The 25,884-nt window shown below is 41.1% G+C and overlaps 1 protein-coding gene across 1 annotated transcript in view; it reads right to left on the bottom strand.

The window, feature by feature from the left end:
* srrm3 (serine/arginine repetitive matrix 3) overlaps window positions 1-25,884 on the bottom strand; it is an 85,591-nt gene that overhangs the window by 19,491 nt on the left and 40,216 nt on the right. The window contains exons 2-6 of the mRNA XM_016674286.1: window positions 22,255-22,556; window positions 9,841-9,942; window positions 1,930-2,031; window positions 1,429-1,509; window positions 1,030-1,098 (exon numbers count right to left, since the gene is read on the bottom strand). Of these exons, the coding sequence (XP_016529772.1) occupies window positions 1,030-1,098; window positions 1,429-1,509; window positions 1,930-2,031; window positions 9,841-9,942; window positions 22,255-22,544 (644 nt within the window). The 5' untranslated portion in view covers window positions 22,545-22,556. The remainder of the gene's footprint in view (window positions 1-1,029; window positions 1,099-1,428; window positions 1,510-1,929; window positions 2,032-9,840; window positions 9,943-22,254; window positions 22,557-25,884) is intronic.

Here is a 25,884-nt window from a genome sequence, read left to right on the forward strand (position 1 = left end):
GCCACAGTCAGCACTGGCTGATCAAAGAATTACTAAACCACAGATCAGAAATCAGCCACAGAATTGTGGTTTCAATCCTTCATTTCTCATTTTCCTTTTGTCTTTTCCATCTTTTATCTTGCCTCTCTTCTCCTTTTTGTATTACTGATTATTCTGACATGGAAACAGCTGCCTGTCTTTTAACACAAACAGTTTTTTCCCTCTGTGCTTTTATTTTTTTTTCCCAGGTAATTTCTCTGTCTTACTCCCTTCCTCTCTCTCTCGCCTTCCTCAGTAATAATTGATACTGCGACAAGTTGCACACTGATCCAAAATATAGAAAAGAGGGAAGATAAAAGTAAAAAGAAAAGAGAATTATTTAGATGCGTCTCTGTGAGAATAATTTAGGTTTCTGATGAAAGCAACCCCGTTTCTGCAGCTCACATCGTTGTCGGGGTAAAAATGTGGTGCAGCCTCGAGTCTTTTCTCTGAAATCCCTTTTTTGTGCGTTCCTGTTTCTGAATGTAACTGGTGTTGATTGTAAATGGAGTGACTCCTCATCGTCTTCAGGCAGCATTTTCCTTCCTCTTCTTCCTCCTCAGCATCTATTGTTTCTCATCGAATAAATTTAATTTGTAAGTACTTTTCGATGACGGTTTCCTTCCATGCGTTATGTTCCGTGAGCCAAACCGTAACGAATGTGTTGTCAGAGACGGTCCTGAGTTTGAATGTGCGACGCCTCGGTTTGTATCCCTGATGAGCCTCTCATTTGTCAGAGCTCGGCTCCAACAATCATCAGAAATGAAAGAAAAAAAACAAAACGAATGGGATTGTTTTACAAAATGACATTGATTTATCAGAAGCCATTAGAAAAAAACGTATTCTTCCCAAGGGCGGAGAAGAAGTCCCTGAAGTATCTGTCCGGTCGGATCCGGTTCCGACCACCAGCAACTCAAACAAGCTTCAGGGAAAAAGACATGCAGCCGTAGCACCTTATGAATCCAGGCTTTCTTGTTTGTTTGTGACTGATGACACCTTGTACACGCTCACCTGTCTCGCTTGTGCTTCTTCCCACTCTTCTTCTTCTTCTCTCTGCGAGTGGGCGACGAGCTGCCAAACCTGTTGATGAAGAGAAGGTGAGGGAGGCAGGTATGACACCGGAGTCTCAGGCTGCTGATAGATTCTTCTTTCCTCCCTTTCTTTTTTGGCTGACATTGTCAAAAAAAAAAAGAAAAAAAGAGGAGAGATATGCGCATACTTATCCCATCATTCCCCACCTCCACGGTTATGGTATCTGATGACTCATTTGCAATATTCACAGAAAAACGATTAGGATTTCATTCCACAAAACCATCGAGAGTAATTGCACCATGAGTAATTATCCCTTCAGCAAGCCTGGAAAAGAAACAGGAAGAGGAAGCGTCGTTAGGAGGGGCTGTTTCCACTCACCGACTCCTTCGACGGCCAGACTTCTTCTTCTTCCTTTTCTTTGGGCGGGGGGATGGAGAGCTGGTTGATTTCCTTTTCATTCTGAATTGGCCGGAGAACAAAAACAAAAACAAAAACAAATAAAAAGGAGGCAGAGTCAGGCGGTGCAAAAGCATTTACTGGTGATTGTTATTACAATCATTTTCAGTTCTCAGTATTAGATTATAGTTATTTGGTGTTGCTTTGGCGCCTTGGTGATGACATAACAAATGTAAATTTTTCTCATTTCCTCAGTCCATTCAGCCAAATTGCAATAACAACGCATTACGTCTCTGCAATGAAAGCAAATTGCTTATAAGAAACTGAACTTGTTATTTTCTGAGTGCAGGCCGATGGCAGCAACATTTTGCAGGGTTAGGCTGAATGAATGTTTCTGCTGGGTTTCCCATTTCATTTTCTCCAAAGAAATTCTCAGAAATCTTTTGTAGGAATGATTTGATTCCCATTCCCTCGTTAGCCCACCTGTCATCGCTGTGGTAGTCCTGTTCGTAGTCTCCGTCTGCGTAGCCGACCGCGTCTAGGTCGTCTTCGTACTCGTCGGGCTGATAGTGGAAGTGGTTCACCCTGGAGGATCAGCAGTCAAGGATCATGAAGTGAGCTTTCCAAAAACCGTCTTACTGCTTTACTGCTTTAAACCGACGCCCAAGTTTGCTGTGTATTGTGGACACAACAGAAGCGGAAACAACAGAAAAGCTAATTTTATTTATGACTCATGTTCGTCAGCGGAGAGAGCAGACTGAATGATAAAGTGCAGCAACATGCAAACTGTGATAATCCTCCCAGAAACCAACGCAATATTAGCAGGCGAAGTACACTATATTTATCATAAAGTATTGCTCACTGTTTGTGCTATTTAAAGTCTAGAGAAGTTAACTAGGGGTCAGATGATACCAGCAGCCTCATAGTGTGTGTGGTTGCTGCCTCAGACTTTTAACACCAAGGATAAAAACACATGAAAAAGAAAAGACATTTTCATGTTTCCAAAGGTGCAAAAGAAAATGTGTGCAACAATTATTTACTCATAATATGAGCATTTCAATGGAGTTGCCTGGAATTACGGGTAATAAAATTTTGTTAAAGCTCCTGCTAACTACCAACACTCCAATAATCCTAATTATCCTATTTTATTCTATAGTTTATTTTAAGTTGGATCCCATTCACACCTTTATTTCATTCCCTTTATGTGTGGCGGAGAACAAAGACTGCACATCAACCTGGCTGAACCTTCCTCTGGGTGAGGCATGGTGGAGGCAGCAGCATGCTGGGGGCAAATGTTCTGGGTAAGAAAAGCTGAATACAGGACAGTCCTAGAAGGAAACCTGTTAGAGTCTGCAAAAGAGAGGTTCGCCTTTTAACAAACTGTAACTGGTCCAACATATCTTTACATTTTTAATGGTCTAGCTATTTTCAGATTTTTATGTATAATTTAATAAAACATGTTAAAGTTTTTGTTTGTACAAAATGTGAAAAACTGTTCCGGTATGAATACTTTTGTAGGTCACTTTGTAACTCTACCGCAAAAAAAGGTCCCAACAACATAAACCCGTTATGCAACGTATTAATTTAAATTTTATTTCTTTTACTGTGGATGAAGTTTTGTTAGGACATTTCTTATTTCCCCTGACCCCACATCTGAGAACACTGCTTTCCAATTTACGCCCAGCTTGTGGGATTAATATCTTCCAACTCTTCTGACACACCGCATTGTATTTTCTGACAGATGGCTGCAAACTCCTTCCTAATCCTTCCTGCCTCAATAGCCCCGATTTCCCTTTAATGCCCCCGGTGTAATTGACCCAACCTGACCTCACCATGTCAATGCAGTCGTAAAAAAAAAAAAAAGACACACTCACCCATTTCTGTGACACAGTCTTGTCCCATTGTAATTAAAAAACCATAATTGCCTTTTTTGAATACGTTCAGTGGCTGGATGTGTACAAGTTATCTCAGAGGGATGAGGACACAAACGTCACCTTGATGAATTGCCGCCCCAACCAGCGGGGGAGAGAATAAAACAAGAGTGGAGTAATGAAGAGAAGAAGCTGAAGCGACACGCCGAAACAATTTAATAAAGCAAAGGATAGCGATTCCTAAGTGACAACATCAAACGCGCTCCATAAGACAAACCTCTATATCAGATCTGAATGGAAAGCAAAGAAATCTAGATAATATGTGATGTTGGGTATCTAGAGGGGGAAGGCAGAGCGGTTTGTTAGGAAGACACGAGGCAGCAGAGCCCTTAATTGGCTGAGCACGGATGGGCCCAGCAGGGATGCTGTGAATCAGCTAAAAAAAACAAAAAGAAAAACAACTTATTTTACCACGACAGTCTGGTTTAAATCTCACTAATAGGAAATGAGAACGAAACCTACAGTCTGAGACAGACGGCCGAGAGAAGCAACCAGCTGTAGGAAATATGGAGGTTTCACAATTGATATGATTGAGTTTAAATGAATGTAGATTTAAAGCTGGGGTGTGTAACTTTTATGAAATAAAAAAAATACATTTTTTTGACATGCTTGTTAAAACTGTCACTATGTTGTGACTGATAGGTTAATACAAGAGTCTGTGAAAATAAAATCATTCTTCTCTACCTCCTCGCTGAGCTATTATTGTCGTCCACAGAAACGCAGCCCGAACCAACCGATCAGAGACGGAGGAAAGGTCTTAGGGCTGTCAATCAAGCTCGTGTATGCGCTGGTAAAAAAACACTAATGGTGGAGAAATTACTTACCGTTTCAGGAAAACTGTTCATCACATGCTAACTAGCATCTGTTGGGGTGAACAAGCCATAGCATGGCAGAGAGAAAGGGTTCAGTCTTAGCAGTGTGTTCACAAGCATGATTGACAGCATTAAGATCCTCCTCCTGGCTCGGATTGGTTGTCTCTGTCGAGATGTTAGTTAGCAGTGAGAGAACGCAGACGAAGTTGATTTTTTTTTTTTTCACCAAAGTTATAGCATAGAGAATTTACCGTCATGTTCGAAAAAACCATTTGAGATTAACTGAGCTTTGCAGCACGGTGCATTACACTGACAGACATAACCAGCAGGAGATGGACAGAAAGGGATGGGGATGGTCAGCAACAATAATCAGGTAAGATTTGGAGTTTAAACAATACTCAAATGGCACGAAGGGGTCCGCAGTGTTCAGAAAATATCACAAATACTCCATTTATTCCAGGCAGGAAGAATCAATGATTCCACATTTCTACATTCTGACCCGACCATCTGAATATCACAGCATAAATAGACTCAATGTTTCCCACCGTGGATATTTGAGCTGCTTTTCCCATTCGATCATCTCAAACAAGTCTGCCAATTCTCCTCTGATCTCTGACATTATTTTTGATTCACAGACCTGCTTCTCGCTGGATATTTTCTCTTTTTCGAGCATCCTCTGCACTCCTGAGAGCAGGCTGTACGTGAAACTCCCAGCAGATGAACAGTTTCTGAAACACTCAGATCAGCCTGTCTGGCACCTTCAACCAGGACACGTTCACAGTCGGCTGGTTCTTTCCCATTCTGATGCTCGATTTGAACTCCACCACGTGCAAGATCCCTTGATGCCCTCAGTTGCTGCCCAGTAATTTGCTGATTCGCAACTTGAAATTGAACCCCTGCACATGTTATATTGACAGGCGGGTGTCCGTTTCCAGCAGAGCGGATATAAAGGGGGAATCATCCTGTGTGAAACGTATACCAAGAACAAAGCATGTCAAGTTTTCTCGGCCGTTAACTACAGAGTAGAAAGGTAAGGCACAGTAAAAATCACTAAAACAATGTTCATTTAAACCACCATAATGTTTTGGAGTTGCACATCTCTCTCTTTATTTCTTTTTTTTTTTTTTTTTACCAGATCATTACTCTGATTAGAAATGCTTTACATGGTTTGTTTGCAGAAAAGATTTGTTAATGGAGCAGCTCCCCTCTTTGCCCTAGAGTTGTTTTTTTAAAAAGAGGTAATCGACTTTGGGCTTCACTCTTTTGGACCGGTCCGTAACACCATCCTCCATCACCAGCTCATCTGGATTTAAACTAAATTTAGGATTCGTACATTTTTCCCACGCACTTTTCATGATACGCTTTTGAGATAAAAACAATACAAATCAATTAAGAAAGAGATTCAATTTATTGTTACATGTTACAGAAGGTAAATAAAATCTGAAGACATCTTGTCTGGTGGCAACAGAGACAAGAGAAGCTAAAATATGACAAATTTTATGTTTTGAAAATGCTCCCGTTTTCAATAACTGTAACATATAAAATATAAGCAACACTTAATTTCAGTTACACAGATTAATAAGTATTAATTACTTAAATAAATATTCATCAAGACAATCCAAGCAAATCCTGTAAGGTAAATGATTTTCCTGCTCAGATTAAATGCTTAAACATAATATACAAAGTTAGTTAAAAAAGAATCTCTAAAAAAAATTCTTACTAAATTTTCTGGCTTTTAGCAAATAGAAATAATTATTTTCAATTCTAACTGACCTACAATGAGAAATGTTCAATCTGATTTAACTTCAGACACTGATAAAAAAATAAATGTGTCTGTGTCTTTAAACTGGGTGTATGAAAATATCTGGTTTCAACTGTAAATAATGTTCTCCAGATTTAGGGTTTAATCAAACTGCACTTTACGACAAAGTATCAAGCACTTTCCAAACCATGGAAATTGAAATGCAAGCATTTTCAAGGATTTCAAGCACCTGTATGAATCCTGTAAATTAGGATGCTAAGAGAGTTTTTGTTTTGTTTTTGTTTTACTGCAGGTAGGTTATAAACTTTTTAAAATCTTTGGTAACACTTTATTTGACGGGGTGTGCATGAGATTGACATGGTACTGTCATAAACATGACAAGAGCGTGAAGGAGTCTTTATGAATGTTCAAGACTGTTATGACGTGTCGTTCAGTAAATAATGACACTTTTAATGTAAAGTTGTTTTAAAAGTTGCATTAAAAGTCCCAACTTTGCATGATTTTGTAAATAATGACACTTAAATGCAAAATTGGCACTTTTAATGGACTTTTAATGCAACTTTTAGAGCAGCTTTGTATGAAAAGTGTCATTATTTACCGAATGACACTTCATGACTGCACTCATTCATAAAGACTCCTTCATGTTCATAACTGGTATCATGTCAGTCTTATGCACACCCCATCAAAGTGTTACCAACTTTAAAAAGCTACCCGTTCAAGGACACATCAGATGAAGTATGGACTACAATGTGGTCTGTCTCTCTGTCCAGTGAAGAATTAGCTCTAAAAGTAACTATTTGCAGCAGGATGGATCAACTTCCACAATATGTCACTGTGTCCTTCTACAAACTGAAATAAGCCGTCTGTGTGGCTTCCCGCTTTAGGCCAGGGAGGCAGCATTGAAACACACTGCCAAAAAAAGCAATTAACAACAATTTAAACTATCCAGTGCCGCCTGTGCTCAGTCATTAGTGATGAATCAACTAATTCCCCACCCAGTTCTTAATCTCCTAATTGGTGCCAGGCTCCAATATGCGGGAGACATCTGTCTAGCCACACAGCCGCCCTGTTAGGCAGATGAACGAGCATCCCCCGCGCTCGGTGCTGCAGCGGTGAGGCGAGAGGTTTCCTGGTTCAGCCTTTGTCCCTGGGACCTGGCAGTGATGGACTGTGACCGAGGCCCTCCTCGGGGCCGCAGCACAAAGTGCATGTCTGTGCTCAGACAGCCGCTCGGCCACTGAAGGATCAGTCCTGTTCTCAATGCTGCCCAGAGTTACAGTGTGTTATTTTGTGGTGGAAGTCGGATTCCTCGACATTCGAGCGGTGCTAGATCTTGCTCCTGCTGTGATTTGAAGCTCATCTGTTTAACTACATCTGAAGAACTGAGCTACGTTAGCTAGCAGGGACTATGCAAAACGGCTGAACTGTAAAGTCACATCTACTACGCCATGTTTCTGTTCTCAAATAAATCCGGTCTCTCTCTAGTATTTCATCCGACAGTTGTTCTGCGAAGCCGATGCTGGGTCAGCTTGCACATTAATCCTGCACAGATTGCGCAGATTTCGTGCGTAACTCGGAGTTACTCAACGGCATTCATTCTCTCGCTTCCCATCCAGTCTTCGGAGAAATCAATGCAGACAGTAGTAAGTATGAAGGAGGAGGCTGCACATCTATCCCTACAGCAGGGTTTTTTATGAGCCAGTGTGTAACAGTAGTAAACTACTCTATGGGGCCCTCGCCTCCTCCCAGTTACATAACTCACTGAAAAAAAATTATGGGCTCCCCTTAACTGCTACTACTGAGCAGAAATGCACTCAAAGCAAGAGCGTATTCAGCGGTGAGGTTGTCGGGATTCGTTATTTAGGAACTTTGCATACAAATATTTTAATGTGTAGCATTATTTTTTTCTGCTCGGTAAGAACTAAATGATCTGGGAATCTCTCTAGGGGTCACGGTAAAACAAGCCGGTGTTGGCTGTGCAAAGAATATTGGAATATTAAAACGCTGCAATATCTTTTGATAAGTGAAATCTGTCGGCATGTTGCTTCCTCTGGTGAGATCAGCCTGAGCGACAAAGACAAAGACAGATGTGAGATATCACATCTGTCTTTGATACATTTAAATCGAAGTAGTTCTCAACTAAGACCGTTCATTAGATTGACCGACAAAACGCAGATTTTAAAAAAATTATTGTCTCTGCTTCAAAATCTACTTTTTAAAGTTTAAACTTAAATTCGTTTGACAGTGAACAAACTCTTTAAACACGGTTCTGAGATTAATGAAGCAGTTATTTTCTTTAGGGAAACATAAAAAAGCCTTTATGGCTTTAGGGTCATCTTAGAGATCAGCATAAAATTATGTGAACACTCCTGGACTTAAATATTCTGTCCTGATAAATTCTTTGGAACCTTGATTTGCAAAGTCTTTCTGTCGATTTTGTATCGGCTCATTTCATGAGAGTGAGACACACATTTTCTTAAGAAAATTTTCTTATCATCGGTTTTGTTTGCAGATGAACCATTTCTGGATGTGGCCGCCTACGACCTAAACTCACCTCAAATGTAATTGGCAGAATGCTACATACCTTTGTCAGTCTTTGACTTTTACTTTGGCTGGGCCATAAATGTCAATATATTCACCGTTGTGTAACTTTGCATGCAGCAAAAGCCACTCCGTCAGCAGTGCTCCACATCTCAGCATCTTCTAGGTAAATGTCAGACACCGGATGAGGTGCAAAGGAGGGAAGAGTCATTAGCTGTGTCTGAGACACAGGATGCATGAACTTCACTAGTTCATAAGTTCACAAAGGTCGGTCAGGTCGACTCCGCTCCGCCGCCTCTGAATGTGTGATGGACTGGCTCAGAAGGCCGCCATGCCTACGCCTCTGCTGTTCCCGTTACTCGTGATTCGGAGGTGCCTTTTTCTGCGGTGTGTTCAGAGTACGCACACTGTGACTGTCTTCGTCTAAACTCCTTTGCTCCAGATGAGACCAGCTCCCTCTCAGCCTTCTGCGCAAAGTTCGAGTTGTAAAACATGAAAATTAAACAAGCTTTACCATTTTTTAATAAGAAGTGTTCAAATATCCAATCAGATACTTATATCAGAAGCTTGCTAATCAATATTAAAAAAAGTGCGTGGTGGCTCAGTAACTTCCTAGCGATACAAGAGTTTTAAATCGGTCGATATCGATTAATAGACAGGTTAATTGTTTTGATTATCTGAAGTACTGCGAAACTGGTGGTGGGATCTTTCCTGTTTTATCAACGGTATTCACTCCACACCATTGTTTTTTTTTTTAAGCAGTTATGAGGCGCGGTGGAGAAACCTGAAACTGTTGCTGCACAATTTTCTCAACTGGCTGTTGCTAAGTAACCAAAGAGTGAGTGAATTAATTGATGCCACCAATTGTTTTTAGCTCATCACGAGACGTTGAGCAGCTAAAGCCTTTCCTCTGCCTACATCCCCCAGAATGCTGTGGGGCTCTGGATCGGAATTCAGTGAAATTATTCCACTGATATTTTCTGCTAGAATAAAATAATCCGTTCAGTTCAAATAAAGATTTAATAATACAATCCTTTCACACCGAATAAGAATGACTCAAATGCATCATTAAAAGACCATATGACATTCATATCCACAATTAGCGTATGAAAACGTCTGAGTCTAACTATAAAGACGGGTAAAAGAATACTGAAGTAAGATTAGGACGTGCCCTCTGATCAAATAACACATCTAACTTTGCTGATTTGATTTTTTTTTAACAATTTCTGCACTCATTCTTCTGTAATGTCCAACATTTTCCTACGTTTTCACAATAAAATGTGCAGCTAATAAACAGAGGAAATAAAAAGACACATCTTCAGAATAAGCTAAATGTAATGTAACTTACATGGGTTGTGTGTGAGCGCCCTCTCTGGTGATAACACCCTCCTTGTCCATCAGCATCTGTCTGAATGTGCTCACTTTCTGTCGGATCTCCTCCTCGGTGTACCTGAAGGTGTGAAGAACAAAAGTTAAAAAACAACTACATATTTATCTATTATTTACAGTTTTGAATGTGGAGCTCGTAAGCAACAGCAGCAGCGACTGCAGCTCAAGCATCGGGAAATATCATCCAACATATTTGCCAGATGTTTCCGTGGTAGTCGCCACATCTCCTGCTTCCACACAGAGCCACAAAAAAATGCCAAAGAAATCCGTCTTGATCGACCAATAACTAAATAATGAGTCAGTGCTGTCCCCGGCCTGCACAGCGCGTCACGTTTTATTCTGAGAGGAGTTCTCCACAATCCACACAGAATAATGAAAACCACTGCAGAGGTACACAAGAAGATTTCTATTATCTCAAAAAGTTCAAGCCAGTTGTGGATGCCGTAGAATTCAAAAAGGCTTATTTATATTGCAGCTCCATTGAGTAAAAGGAATAACAAATAAAACAGTTGTTGGTAAATACAATCCATCTATGCAACCTTGAGCTACATTTTTATTTTCTAAGATTATGTGTGTGTTAGCACAGCAACCTGTTCAGAGCAGAGCTTTTACGACTAAATCGTCAACGGGACCATAACTCAACTTACTGTGTTGCATTTTGGACATTTTAGGTCATTATTCTTCTCACTAAAAATTTCTACATAACCAAGCATCAGTGCGTGTTAAACACTTATTTGCCCAAAAGTACACTGAAACTTTTGGGCAAATAAAAGTTACCCATAGCTTTTATTTTGGGAATAAAAGATAAAATTGGCTATCGCTAAGCATATCAATAGCCAATTTCAATATGGCTATTGACATTTATAAAATTTTCAATATATTTTCAATATACATTCACTGAGAACAGGCTCTTCAGGCATTTTTTGCTTTTAGAAAAGCTTGAAAGAAGCACATTAATCCTACGTCTTACGTACACGTGATATTATGCACTGAACTTCTTTTTTTTAAGGTTTCATGTAATGGGAAAAGTATAAATCAACTTGGTCATCCTGGGAGCTGTGAAGTTTGAAGGCGGCTCATGAATAATTCAGGTGCAAGCTGCGTGAGCTGAACTTTGAAGTCGTCCTGAAAGAGTTGCACACCATTGCCTTTAGCAGGTATTGGGTTTGTGTTTGTCCTGTTCTCTGGCTGACGCAGACAGGAAGCCCTCCTGATTCCGGTTCTTTTAGAAGCCTGTTGCGTTAGATGGCCGTTTGCCTCTGAGCAGCTCACTGCGCAGGACCAGAACACGGCGCTGCAATCAAGCAGAGATCCAAGGAAACCTTTTTTTCCCCTTCCAATTTAAAATTTTTAAGACAATCTGCATGATGTCCAGATATAAATGTCAAAAGTATTCATTTCCCCGGGATTTCTTCAAATTCTCGCTTGTAACTTTAATTTTGGAAATAGACCAACATAATGTAGCATTTAATTGAGAAGTAGAAAGAAAAGGACAGATTTTTTAAATGCAAAATTATTTTGAAAATAGTGACATATATATTTTTTATTTAGTTCACTTCCATCCTTGAATTTTTTTTTACTTTTTTGTAATTACACCCACAAGGTTTTGGAGCACGCCTCTACTAGCTTTGCACATCTAGAGACTGAACTCTTGTCTCTTTAATATTTTCTTTTCTTATAGCTCGATTTTCAAGCCTTGCCATGGATTGTAAATGGTTTTCAAGCCTTGCCATGGATTGTAAATGGTTTTAAGTCACACTGCACAAACACAAAATCCAATAAACACAAATACAGATTATTTGTGGTGCAATTAAACTTACTAACTTACAAGAAACCTTTCAACAAGATATAGGAGCTTGTTTTAAGTAAATAATTCCTTATTTTTGATTTTAAAAAAGTACTAGTTACTTCACTTATGACATTTTTTCAGTGCTATAAATGAAATAATCTGCATGTTTACCTAATACATTTTCATCAATTTTAAGTAATTATTGACTTAAAACAAGTTCCTACTTCTAGCTGAAAAGTTACTTATCAGTTAGTGTTGCCTCATTTCACGTAGTACCAAAAATACTTGGTACAATTCTGTGTTTTTGCAGTGCTGGATTTTGCGTGGGCCATTTTAACACATGAAGAATCCCTCAAATGTCAAATCTGTGACACATTTCAGGCTCCATCCATCTTCACATCACCTAATCAACCTCCCTGTCACTGAGTCATGGCCGGTGTCAGTTCTTAACCACACATGGCGTTTTGCATACATTTCATAATCCTAACAAAACTCATTGAAACTGGGGTTGTAACTTGTAGCCAACATTTTTGCACAGGAAAGATGTGCAAAAGTGCAATAAGTACATTGGAAAGGATTTCACAGATATATTAGCCGACTTGTGAATTAGCCAGCATCTCGTATCTGCATAGAAACGACATTAGTCTGAGGGGTGGTTGCTTTTCCCAGGATGCAGCAGTGGATAGCTGGTAGCTGTCGGCACAATGGCGATGTGGAGAATGAGATTAAGAGAAGGGTGATGGCCATCAGAAATAGCTGAGAGACATTTGAGCTGAGGGGAAGCGGGACGGTGCGACGGCTCTGTCCCGTCCAGCTGTGCAACAATCCCTCCGCTCAGCAGCCGTCAGCTCAGCACAACGGAGAGCCCAGACCAACACTTTATATTCATGGCTTTCTGTTCACAGTGCAGGAGCCATCACCATACATTAGCCGAAGCTCTGCAGCCGTCACCCTGCTCCGTCAGATGTTTCTCCGTGGCTCGAAGAAGCTGGTACACAATGCTGAATATTTAACTCATTGGTTCTGGCCAAACACTTACCATGCCTGTGAGATTTCTGCCTTTATGTTGTAAGACTTTAAGCATTTGCGACGAGCGCTGTTGACAACAGCCCATCAGAAGCGAAGATGGGGTTTGTGGAGTTTGTTGACACGCAGTCAACAGAATCCGTTTCCTCTTATCCTCCCCTCTCCTGCTCAAGTGCTTCGTCCTAAACAATGACGTTCAGCAAACGCTGGTTGTGTGCGACAAACAGAAAGTTGATGCGTGGTATAAATGCTACCGGATTTAAACGGAGGAGCCAACAGCTGAAACCATTTGGATATATTTACTGTATAAAAAGAGAAATACAAATTTCTCTGACTGTCGGACATTTAATTAGACTCAACCTTTCCTGTTCTAACTCAGGAAGGGGCAGAGTTGGGTAGTAACTAGTTACATTTACTTGAGTAACTTTTTTGGGGAAAAAGGAGTATTTTTACTATGCTGTACTTTTTACTTTTACTTGAATAACATTTCTGGATAGTCTACCCACTGAGACTAACTTCTCTGGATGGAGCTTGTTTAAACCAAAGATTCACCAGAAAGAGACACACATCTGTAGTTCTTGTTAAGTTTAATATATTTTATATTGAAAAACATTGAGTTGGAAAAAATATTTTGTAATTATTTTTATGAATTCTTCTTATTAAAAAAAACCACCTACATTTGCACATAACTTTAAATTTTGATTATGTAATTTTGAAATATTAAATGATTAATGTTTTGATCAGTAGTGTTGTACTTAAGATGTGTTTTTTTTTACCAAATACTCTTTCACTCGTACTTGAATAATTTCTTGGATGGATAATTTTTACTTTTACTTGAACAAAATATGTTGAAGCAGTGCTACTCTTATACTCTACCCACCTGGGAAGAGGCACCCATGTTTTCCCGTATTTTCTAAGAACTTGAATAATGATAGAATTTGTTTCTGAAAAGTGACTCAACTTTCTCTTACATCACTGCTTTGAAACAATCTGTGAAAGCTGAAAAGGGGATTTCGTGGGTTTAAGGCTTCTGACAGATTAATTTGAGGCACATCATGCTTTGTTGTGAAACATCATTCAGAAATCAATCAAAATGCCGTGCTCATATCCTGGTTCATCCTTGGTTATGAACATAACTATCATGAAAATGACCTGCCATCATACTCCTCAGGAAGGAAACGGGTTTGAGACAAACATGGTTCGATGCAAAATGTTTGTGGTTGCAGCATCATGGAAGTTGAAGATGGGAGCAAGTGGTTCTCCCATGCAGAGCATACATTAAACATTGATCACAAAGTGGCTCAAGGTCAACAAAGTCAAATGTTTTGGAGTGGGTGCCCATCCTAAAGGCCTGAGCTAGTGCAATTGATGGGCAAAGCTGAACAGGTGTGTATGATCAAGACGGCCTACAAACCTGAGTCAGATTCACCGTTTCTGTCTGAACTGATGTGAGAAGCTTGTGGAGCGATACCAAAAGAGTTCGACCCATATCAGATAGCTTAAATGCAGAAAAGTAGGTTACATGTCTGTCTACACAAAGTTTTCAAACATCTACTTTCCCCTGTATAGGCCGGCAGGATCCTGAGCCAAGTATCTTGGGAGCATTTCAATTAAAGTTGGACAAAAATACACGTTGAGCTCTAAATTAACTTGAGTAAATGGCCACATATGGATGTTTGTCAGATGCTATTAGGATATGCTCCCTGGATCAACACATCTCTCCAGCGCATGTTTAATTAGCACTTCTTTTAGCAATAAAGGTATCCGCTTCCCCCCAAATGTTCCATCTGTTCTGCTCTGAAAATGAGCAATCCACAAAATCACATACAGTAAATCAGTAAACTATCTAACTGCTCGTGTCACCTGTGTATTTTTAAAATTGTGTAAGTACCGCAAAGGAATTTAGTAATTTTACAAAGGCCAAATAAGTCATTCAAGTCTCCGGGGATCTGGAAGGACGTTGATCTGAGAGAGGTCTTCTGTGCCTCTGTAGCCATGAAGAATTACCACGATTAAAGAACTTGATTAGTGTAATTAGACATCTTAGAGCGCCCACAGATTTCCCCCATTAACTCCCAATCCAGAAAAATGAATAGTTGAGGCCTCCAGACCGTTCTTATAATAATAGGCATCGATTTGAGGAGCGCGGGGGCAAAGCTTGCGCTCATTCAAACCGCCAGTGCCTGTCTGCGATTGAAGTCTGATAAGCTATTCTCTGCAAGCTGTCCCCAGACGCAGCTGTGCACCTATGAGATTCTGAAAGCATCAGTTGTAGTTAGCAGGGCTGAAAAGCTCTGGGAACACGGGAAGCCGAATCCGACCACCCCCGTATTTCTATTTCATGGATAGAATTAAAACGACCTGCCGAGCGCTACAGTAAAACTGTTTAACTCTCAAGTGGAGAGGATTTTCAATTGATGCTCTCCACACTCATAGATTTTCTAGTAAGATAACAGACCCTGGGCAGACCTGCCAGAGAAGGTAGCAAAGAAGGAGCTAATCTTTCTCTCCCTTTACAAAGCTGCGTCTTCACCTTGCCAACAGTGCAAGCTGATCAATAGCTTGGGCTGCACAGTCTACAGATCCCGACTGTCCGTCTTTCCTAAGACCTCCTTTAACAAAAGAACCGACAACCGTTTTGTCTAGCATTGCCCCCGCTCCTTTTGTTTTTTTGTTTTTTTTTACTGTCCAGGGCACTTTGTGGTGACAAAACGGGTCTTTCTTTTTGAGAAGAACTCCAGCAAAACCTTCAGTCGTTGAGAAAACTGGCTCCTCAGTTTCTGACGCAGGCTTTAGTATGGAAGAAAACCTCCATTAGGGCAGAGACAGCTATTTGCTCTGGCATCAAAGACTCTGAAAGCAGCCTTCTTAATAAGATCTGGGCTTCTCACTTGTCAGTTGTTGCAGTTCAAAAGCATCTTCTCACATGTCTCTAAAGCAATATTCAGCTATGCCTGTATGGATAGACTGTCTCTTTTTATACTCTTGTGTATCATAATGTACCAATCCTGTGCAAAGCAATACAGCTATGAGGTGTCTTGTTTAGGGAATACACCAATAGTCCATAACTGTGTTCAATCCATCAGTCAAAAATGCAAATAATATGGCGCTACTGCAAACCTAATAAGACATAGAGGTCCCTTAACGCACACATGGTGGTGGTAGCATGACGTTGTGGCTGTGTTTTTAAGTAGGGGCAAGGAAGCTGGTCAGAGTTACTACAAAGGACTTAACACTTGATTTCACCTTCCAGCGGGACAATGCAGCCTGCCGTTTAGTTGGAGCACAGAAGAGAGCTCATCAAAGAGCCGGGGAAAGAAACGGTTGGCACACTGCAGGAGCTCAAACCATGAACTTTCTTTAAGTCTCAATCAGCAGATAAAAACACCCTTTAAATAATCTGGTCCTGCACACAAGGGGGAACTGCTGAGTTAGCGGGCCATGTCTTCAACACAAAACGCCACGCTTTGTTTAGCGCCTTGTAGTCGGCCCGCTGTCGTGTCCTGGAGACGAACACGACAGCCTGTCCCCGGGGTTATGTTCCTCCTTGCACAGATCGTATCGTTCCAGACGTCTTTTATAAATGGCCTAATGTATGCAACCTTCAGTCATACTTAATCTGCATTAACGGCAGTATCACCAGCAGCCGCGAAGCACTCAGTGCAGAAATGAATGAGGGATGCTGCCAGGCTTTAGATAGCTAAATGAACAAACTCCTTTAATCGCAGAGCCAGTTTAATTGGCTCCCATGGTGAGGCCATCACTCATGACAGACCATTTATCCTGGTCGTCTCACAAGAGAGAAGCAGATCGGGGTCCGTGAGGGAGGGGCTGTAAAGGGAAGAGGAGTCTGTCTTAAAGAACGTGGCAGGCGTCCAACTTGTCTCCAAACCCAGACCTTCACCAGGACCTCCATCATCAAAAGAAAAACCTGGGGTGAGAAGGAAGCCGAGTCCTCTGTCTCAACCCCTCAACAACTGAAAACACAACACAGCCTCCATTTTTATTATGCCTAATGCCTGGCACTGTTCTCCCTCTCTATCCCCATGTTTCATCCTCCTCTTTATCCCTTAATCCTGCGCGCGCACACTTTTATTTAAAGAGGCACATTAAAAACTGGAGAGGCAGGGGGATCCTTGCTGACCCAAGCTGGCAAATGAGTGCTTCCCTTTCCACTACAGCCTAACAAGACGAGCCGAGTCCATCCAGAGCTCGAACACTCTGCTGAGTAGCTGGAGTCCTTTCTGTGTGAGGCTGCGGAGCTGGTCAGCCAGGGTGTCTGGTCGGCTTGTATTCTGTCATCATTAGCCAAGCTGCTCTCTGCCACTGCAATGTTTCACCAGACAGCATGGCTCTTTTACATCGCTCTGAACCCAGGAGCTGGAAAGGAGTGGACCTTGACAGATGGGGAAAGTGCATGTCCCCCTCCCAGGCATTTCCCCCCCTTCTCTGGCAGCCTTAATGAGGCCCCGTTGCCTGACAAGAGCATTCATGCTCAAGGAGAAGGAGGACAAGTGAAATCAATGGACAAAAACTAAATAGAATCCACCACCGCCCTTCTGTCGCTCCCCATATCTGTGCATAGCCTCTAAAAATGACTAATTAGCTTGACATTTATTCAATTATCAATTAATTCTCTCTTAATATATAGTAGGATTAGGCAGTATTCTATACTTGACAAATGTGATGGAAGGAAAATGTCACGAGGCATCTGTGGGAAAGCAACCCTTTTCTACTAAGACAGGATCACAGGGCTGGTCATTAATTATGGACTCTGTCAGCATGTAGTTCAACTCCAAGCTGCGGTTATTTAGGCGGCACGGTGTGTGTGTGTGGTGTGTGTGTGTGTGTGTGTGTGTGTGTGTGGGTGTGTGTGTGTGAGTAAATCCATCAGGGAGAAGTGCTGAAATGGTGGATTACCGCTGACTGCAGTCTCAAGCATTTCCGTGGTTCTTTCTCAGTTTGTGTTGGATAATAACAGAGCCCCGGTTGGCCATCGCTCCTCACTGACCGTCTCCAACGGCAACATCGCCGATTAAGGTTTGAAAATGTGGATGGTAATGTGATTCTCAAGGGTTGATAGTACAGCATCTTCCTACATATTAAAAAGGTCAAACACAGAGCAAAAAAGGCTTTTTTTTTATTAATCGTAAGACATTCCAGCACGTTTTTCTTTCTAGGACCATATTGGAGGCTAAGATGTCATGAACACTGAGCTTTGCAAGATTCCCTGATGTTCAATGCCTATAAAACATATTCACTCTCTGAGATGTTTTACCCCTTCATTGTTTTTGCAAAACAATCAAGATCAACAAAACGGATTGGGTCACTGTCTTGATGGAAAATAAATGTTCTCTGAAGCCGTAGTTCTCTTGCAGATAGAAACAAATCTTCTAACCGGATTTCCTTATATTTCATTGCGTTCATTTTACCTCAACTTACTCAGCTTGTGAGAACGGACTGATGTAGGCAGATTTACATATGGGTCATGTTCCTTCATTTCTTGATGATGAATTTAACTGAACTCCAGTGATGTTTGGTACCTTAGAGATTTTTTTTGTATCCATCCCCTGACTTGTACTTTTCAGCAACATTTTCTCTGATTTTCTAGGAGGTTTTTTCTTTTTCTTTTTTCAGACTCAGCTGTCTTTGTACCAAGACACACTCAATGCACTCATGTGATCTCCAGTCCACTCTTTGTGAGACTGCTTGCACTAATTGGCTGGACCTCTGTTGAGTTAGGTCAGTGCTGTTAAAGGGGGTGAATATTAACCCAACCGCCGAGATTCACAGCTCATCTGGGGAAATTAGGCAACAGCACATTAATTAGCTGCTTCCTCCAAAACATCTTTGGCCTTTGTGGAAGAAGTCACCTTTTAAATTTAGCTAAAAAGCTGTAGTAACTGTCAAAGTCCAGATCTAAATCCAAATGAAAATCAGTATCAAGATCTGAAGTGGCAACTCGTGTCGATCACATACATTTCTAATACAAGATGTTAAAGTTTGAAGCTGGTATGTGACATTATGTGACTTTCTGAAGAAGTAGAAGAGGAGGTGGGGTTAACAGGAGACCCTCTGTGACTGCTGCTGATTATAAAAACTGCCAGCTACGTTAACCGTGGCTCTCTGGCCAGACAGGAAGCAGCACCGTCTCTGCCAGCATAGGCCCCAGAAGCAAATTTCCAATGCTAGTAAAAATAACTGTTACACTTAAGTTTCAGGCAGACTCCCACAAGAAATAGTAGTTTCATTGCCAACCATGTGTAGAATGTGTAAAAAGATTTTAAAAAAAAAACAGAAGAGGAAAAAAAAAACTTGTGATAACATTTTCATAGCAGGCGCCTATAAATAAACACATGATAAAAACAAAATAGATGCAATGCACCATTTCCTTACAAACACTCTGTCCCTTGTGTTTACTTCACTCTACTGCAGTAATTTGCCTGTTTTTTTAAGCTTTCCTTCCTCTGTGAAGATGAAAATGAGTTTTGGCAGGTAACAGGTTCTGGATTTAATATTTTCGCTGCTCCTCGCGAATTCAGCAGCTGTAAAGAAATAGACCTGTCAGTGTCAGGCTCTCTGCTGCGGCTTTCATTGACTTGCACTCTTGTACTAACAGAAACGCAGAGGAAAGAGAAAACAACTAATTCTCTGAAAACACAAATGTCAGTTAGAATCCAAACCTCCCTGCGAAACACACCGACACTGCAGGGAGCGATGCGCAACGTGAACAGAGCGGCTGCGGTGTTGAAGAAACGGTTTATTCCTCATAAGGAAATAAGCGTCCAGTTGAGTTCCTGCATACGTGACCTTTATCGATCCACCCTTTGTAACATTTCTCCTGCTGTTTTGCTTTAACTAAGCTGTCTAAAACCTTTTAGACTTTAATCCACTCTGCTGTTGAAGCATTTCACAAATTACTTTGTTGCTTTAGTGAGTCGTGTGGGGAAAGAAAAATAAAACATAATGCTAAGACTTGGATTATAAACAGATATTAAGGCCAGCTAAGCTCATGTTGGTGGTTTAGCAGGTGGTCAGCCTGAACTGAATAAGGGCAAACTGGGCACACACCCAGGGGACCCATCGTCTTGATTAAACCCAGGACAGCGCTAACAACTGTGTAGCGGTGCAGCCCCAAGTCCTTTGCCAAGAATATTTACCTAATCTAAAAAAAAAATAAAAAAAATCTCCCTACTGTTTTGGAATAAATAAATCTCAAAATGGATTCTTCTCTTTTTTTGTAACTGAAACAACGGCAACAAATTGATCATAATTCCACATCATGAATAACCCATCACTAGCAGATAAAAGCTAATTATTTGCACTGATTCTGGCTTTTCTAGCCAGTTTCTCTGTATTGATTAAAAAAAAAAGTCTGCAGAAAAGTTAAATCAAATGAATCACAAATGCAGTAAATCCTCCCTGGAGCTCCTTTAAAAACCATTTGTGACTAAGAACCTTTGTGCTGGAGGAGGAAGAGATCCTGAAGGTTTCGGCTCACATCATCAGCTGAAAGACTTAAATGAGGAGATTTGAGAACTGCTACAACAATATTCCTCCCGTGGCGTGTGCATCTCTGGAGAGTGATAGACTCAGTCGTGCATGAGCGAAACTTTTTTTTAGAGACTACTGAATGATTTTTTTATCTCTCACACTCTCAGATTCTCTCTTTCTTCTCTCTCTCTCTCTCTCTCTCTCTCTCTCTCTGTGTCTCTGTCTCTTAAAAATATGATAAATAAGAGCAGAAGTCTGAACTCTGAGGATGAATTTATTCATTTTACCTTGGTTGAATTGGGTCTAGGACTAGTTTTTGTTCAGGACTGTAATGAAGGTCTTCATTACTTGGCGGCACAACACTTAAAATGTGTTAAATGATAAAAGAAATGCATGATGAAGGAAATGAAACAGATACAAATAGATTGAAATGTTTATTTATTGTGTGTTTTCAGTGGCATCTCAGCTGGAACTGATCATGTCCTGTTAAAATACAACAAAGGAATAAAATAGCACAGTTTCTCTGCCTTTTGTCATCCTCAACTCCACTTTGTGACTCCGACCCCACTTCTGACACCACTTGTTAGGATGGCCCTTAGCGGCTGGAGGAAGTAGGAGACTTGAGGCAGAGAAACTGTGCAACCCCACTGGGTGTTTATTCACCAACATTTAACAACAAACAACCCTGCTTACAGTGTCTTAGGGTCTCAGCAGCAACACCTCAATATGGCCAACATGCAGCCTTTTATAGTTGCAGACTGTTCCAATTCACAAACAGGGTAAAACAAAATACATACACACAAACAAGGTTTGACAAACTAACTAAATCCTCATAATAATATATATTATCAAATTCTAGTCATTCTAAGCATCTCTAAAAGACCTTTTTTATTCATATAAATACAAATCCAACATTAAATATATAAAATGTATAGCTCTACTGCTCCCCCTCTTCCATCTGCTTTGGTCTCTTCCGGAACCTTTAAAAGGTGCTCAGGCCCCTGGGGAATCTTTTAGCCTGAACACCCTGCAGAGGAAGAGAGAGGTAAGCCACACCCATACAAAGCCTTCAAACATTTTAACAATCAATACCTATTTTATTCCTTTGTTGTATTTTAACAGGACATGATCAGTTCCAGCTGAGATGCCACTGAAAACACACAATAAATAAACATTTCAATCTATTTGTATCCGTTTCATTTCCTTCATCATGCATTTCTTTTATCATTTAACACATTTTAAATGTTGTGCCGCCAAGTAATGAAGACCTTCATTACAAGGACAAACTAACGTGACACTGATGGTGTCATGTGTCAAGTTTCTAAATGTTTCATTTGATTCTTTGGTGGTTACATTGCTCATATTAACGGGAGCTGTTCTCTGTCTGCTCATGGTTTTCACTGGAGCGCACTGTAATTGTGAAAATAAATTTCAAAAGTTTCTTACAAATAAAAAAAAATGTAGTGGTAATGTAGTGGTTTTTATCTGTTTACAAGAACAGGTTATTTGGTCATTGATAAACAAAACAGGAAGTATCTTCTGGCACATTTGGCCCATAATGGCCTCCTTTTGTTATTTACATACTTAAAAAAAATTACAGTCATAGTTAAAAATGCTGCGTTATACATTGCAAAAAGCAGCAGTCTCCCGTTTTCTACTCAATTTATGAACACCATTTGCAACATGGTTTATGAGCATTGCCATGCATTTATAGATCATTGCCTGATGTTCATAAATCCTGCGCAAAACAATTATGTAAATTTGCATTGCAGCTAGGATCATAAAAACTATTTAGTTACGGGAAATGACTAAGAACCTGAAGGCTGCTGGTTGGCAATCTAACCTAAATCCCACAGTACTGTCTTTGGATGGCAATTTTTAACACAAATAAATTAGTGAGTGTATTTCAGACAAGAGAATTATGTCACTACAGCTGCTTCACCTTATTTTTTATTTTTTTTGGTTTGTTTTGAAAACCTCCTACAGCACCAGTTCTGCATAACATTGACAGAAATCTTCACTGTTAACAGTGTTGGCAACTTCTAAAAGGACTCATCTACTCACCCCTGCTCCTCCATCATTTCTTGGAGCTCCATACATTTCAGCTCCACCCTCCTCTTCCGCTCGTGGTCCAAAATCTCTCTGTGCGGCTTCTTCACCAGGACAGGCTCCAGTTTCAGCTCCTCGTCCTCCTCTGTACCCGCCTGGCCCTCCTCGGTTTTGGCCTGCAGCACCGCCGTGGCCGCTGGCCCTCCCGAACCTGCCGCTGTTCCAGGTTCAGTTCCAGGGACCACAGGTTGGGCCACTGCGTTTACACCATCCTTAGGTGACGGCACCCTTGTCGCATCGTACATGACTGCTTAAATCTGTGGAGACAATGAGAAAAGCAAAGACATGAGCCCAGTGGAGTTTTAGAAAGCTCATGCTGTGCTGAGGATCTGATGTTTATGAGAAATATCACTTTGACTAAACAACCTATTAAGCAATATTTCATACATTTACAGTTTGTCCGGAATGAAACAGCAACCGAGAAATGTTTTGGAGATTGTACGGGTGAAGAGGTTGGGATGTGATTCAAATGTCTTTGGACAGGCTGCAGAGCTTCTGCTTGAACTGAGCAGTGTACTCTGCAAACTTTGCACATGTCAGCTTCGAAATGATACCAAGAAATGCGTGTCCAGAAAGAACAGGGGCATCAACTCGGGCTGCATGAGTCAACAACCCTGGAGCGCAGGACGACAGGTCAGGAAGGAAAGATCTGCTGGAGCATAATGAAACATGGTGCAAGACAAATGGCAGCAGGAAGAGGGGGGAAGAAGTACGGGAGTGGAGGGTGAGAAACAGCTCACCGACATTGAACCTGTAGAAAATAAACAAGTGACAAATGAATGTGTTTATTTTGGCGTGACAGGATGAATGACTGTTTTGAATATTAATTTTTTTTTTTTCTGGCTCGTTTGCTCATGAAGTGATGAAACCGTCTCTTCCATGTATAAGAACGGCATCTGGTGCCAGCGCAGTGTGGCTCCTCCTCTGATCAAGATGGATTGTTCTTTTAAGGTCGGTACAGGTAGGAAGAGAGGTGGAGGTTTTTCTGCATTGGAGTCTCAGATGACACCCAGCGCTGCTGTTCCTCTTCTTCTTCTACAACTGATAGCTTCATTTTTCACAAAGGAGACATGAAAACAACCAGGAGATGTGCTTCATCACTGTCAAACATGGAGGAGTCAAGAGAGGATGATGGCCAGAGCTTCGGGATGACAGTCTCTTCATCCACTTAGACCGCGAGCAGCTTGTGATGTAGAATCAGCCGGTTGTGTGCTTTCGGGCTGCAGGCGGTGGTCTTTGACTGGTTAATGGGGATGTGTTTGTGTTTTCAAGTGCTGCGCCCTGCTAAACGATCCGTGGATGCGCGCGTAGCGACGCTGCTGTCGGCTGACGGAACAGGTGGCGGGACAGCAGGAGGCATCATCTCTGAATCTATAATACAGTAAATCAGCACTTAATATTCCACGACAGCAGTCAGTCATGCACATGCACTTGGCTGCGGCAAAAGAGAGCAGGCAAAAGAGCTCTCGTTTATTGGGTGGGGATTTTAAGATGGCATTCAGGTAGACTGAAACGCGGTAGAGAATCTATGACAAAAGTGAACAGATTTTACATTTCAGTTCAGTGAGAACGTCTCTGTCTGCTAATGGAGTTTTGTGTCTTTAGAGGGAGTGTTTCTTAACGACTTCCATGGGAAATGAGATCCTCCGAATGCAGCAGAGTGGGACTGGACTGGACTCGTTTTTTTTTAGTTTTTTTATTTATTTATTATTTTGTTTTGTTTTCACAAAAACTGCGTGTGTGTGTGTTCGCAGTAGGATTTTCAACTTTGTTTGGTGTACATTTCTTTTGGAAATTTACATCAAACTTAACATGAGATCTTTACAGAGTTTTAGAGAAGTGATTTATCTTAGAACTATTAAACAAGCAAAGGTTACAATGCAGTCCGACCAGCCAAGAGTCAAAGAAGTTGCATCCAACAACATTGCTGAGAGGGAAGTACAGCCACCCAAACCACCCAAGCACAGGAAGAAGAAAGTGTCATTTGCAGTCTGGTGGGTGCTGCACGAAGCTGAGGAGCTAAAGATGTCTGCTGAAAGTATCAAACAGCAGGACTCTTCATTGGTGACTGAAAATGAATCGAGCGCCAAAACACTGGAGACAGTTGATCAAAAAGGGGACGGACAGCCACCAGAGAGTGAGTCCAATGAGAAGAACGAGGTACCATTTCAAACCTGGTCGGAGGAACACGTCCCTGCTGACCAAGAGATTTCTGCAGCTAATATCGAAAAGCAGAACGATTCACAGGTCAGTGTAGAAGAGTCCATCGCTGGAGTGCAGGAGACAGTCGACATAGCAGAGAAGGAGCAGCCCGCTAAGTCTGAGGAACAGCCACCAAAGACGAGGCGTAACAAGAAGAAAATGATACAGTTTCACATCTGGTTGGAGAAACATGCCTCCGCTGATCTAAGGACTTGAGCTGAAAGTACTGGAAAGGAAGATGATTCACTGGTTACCGAACAGGAATCGATCTGCGTACTGAAGGAAACACCAGAGAAGGGAGAGTCCTCTAAGTCCAGCACTGAAAATGTTATCAAGCAGGACACTTCTCTGCCTGAAGAGGACAGTGATCAGGAGGATTCCTCTAAGACGGACATTTGCAAAGAGGAACTTGTGAGTTTTACAACAGAGCCGGTCACCGAAAAGAAAACCGTTACAGAAACACAGAAGAAAGTGGACCAGAAAGGGGAAAAACAGTCAAAAACTAAGCGCATCAAAAAGACTGTTGTGGAAATCTTTCCCCCAGTCAGATGCTTGCATCAATCTGATGTTTTTTACTGAAAACAGTGACATCGATGACGGTCCTCTGCCGGTAAAACAAAATTATCAGGGAGCTTTGCCCGGCAGCGGAAAAAAGACATTGTGGAAAATGCTCCCCAACTCAGAACCTTGCATAGATGTAAGTTTTTTTACTGAGAATATTGAAACCAAAAATGTTTCAATGCCGGCCGAAGAACGTGATGAAGTAGCTTCCTTGAAAAAGGAAAGTTATTCTAAGAACACTGCAACACAGCTGGTCACCAAAGAGGAATCCATCTTGAAACCACAGGAGACACTGGATCAAAAAGGGGAGAAACATCCATCTCTGGGTAAAACCAAGGACAACATCCAGACAGAGAACTTAACTGAGGTTCCTGTTGATCAAACATCTGAAAAAGTTCAAGTAGAGGGTTTTACTGAAATTCAAAATTTGCCCCACTCTCCTGAAAAGAAAAGTCAAGCAAAATGTACCTGTCAAGCCAAATGTAAGGAGTCTGAATTGGAACATGTCGAAGTTCAGACATACTTAATGAAACAGCTTGAAGACATGTTCGATGTAAATAAACTAAACGCTAAACTTAAAGAGCAGAAAGATCTGATGAGGAAAGTCCTCTCAGAAAGAAGACAAAGGAAGAAGTCAATTGTTTCTGTTGCAATTCAAGCGGATTCACAGGACACAACACAGCAGAAACCTGTCTACCAATCTGCTTCGGTACAAACAGAGATAAATGTACAAGATACCGGGTCACAAATAAAACCAGTTTACCAAACAACATCAACACAAACTGAGGTGGATACACTGGAATCAAAATGTCAATTTAAACC

Source organism: Poecilia formosa, unplaced genomic scaffold, assembly GCF_000485575.1.
Source record: "Poecilia formosa unplaced genomic scaffold, Poecilia_formosa-5.1.2 Scaffold93, whole genome shotgun sequence".
Lineage (NCBI taxonomy): Eukaryota > Metazoa > Chordata > Actinopteri > Cyprinodontiformes > Poeciliidae > Poecilia > Poecilia formosa.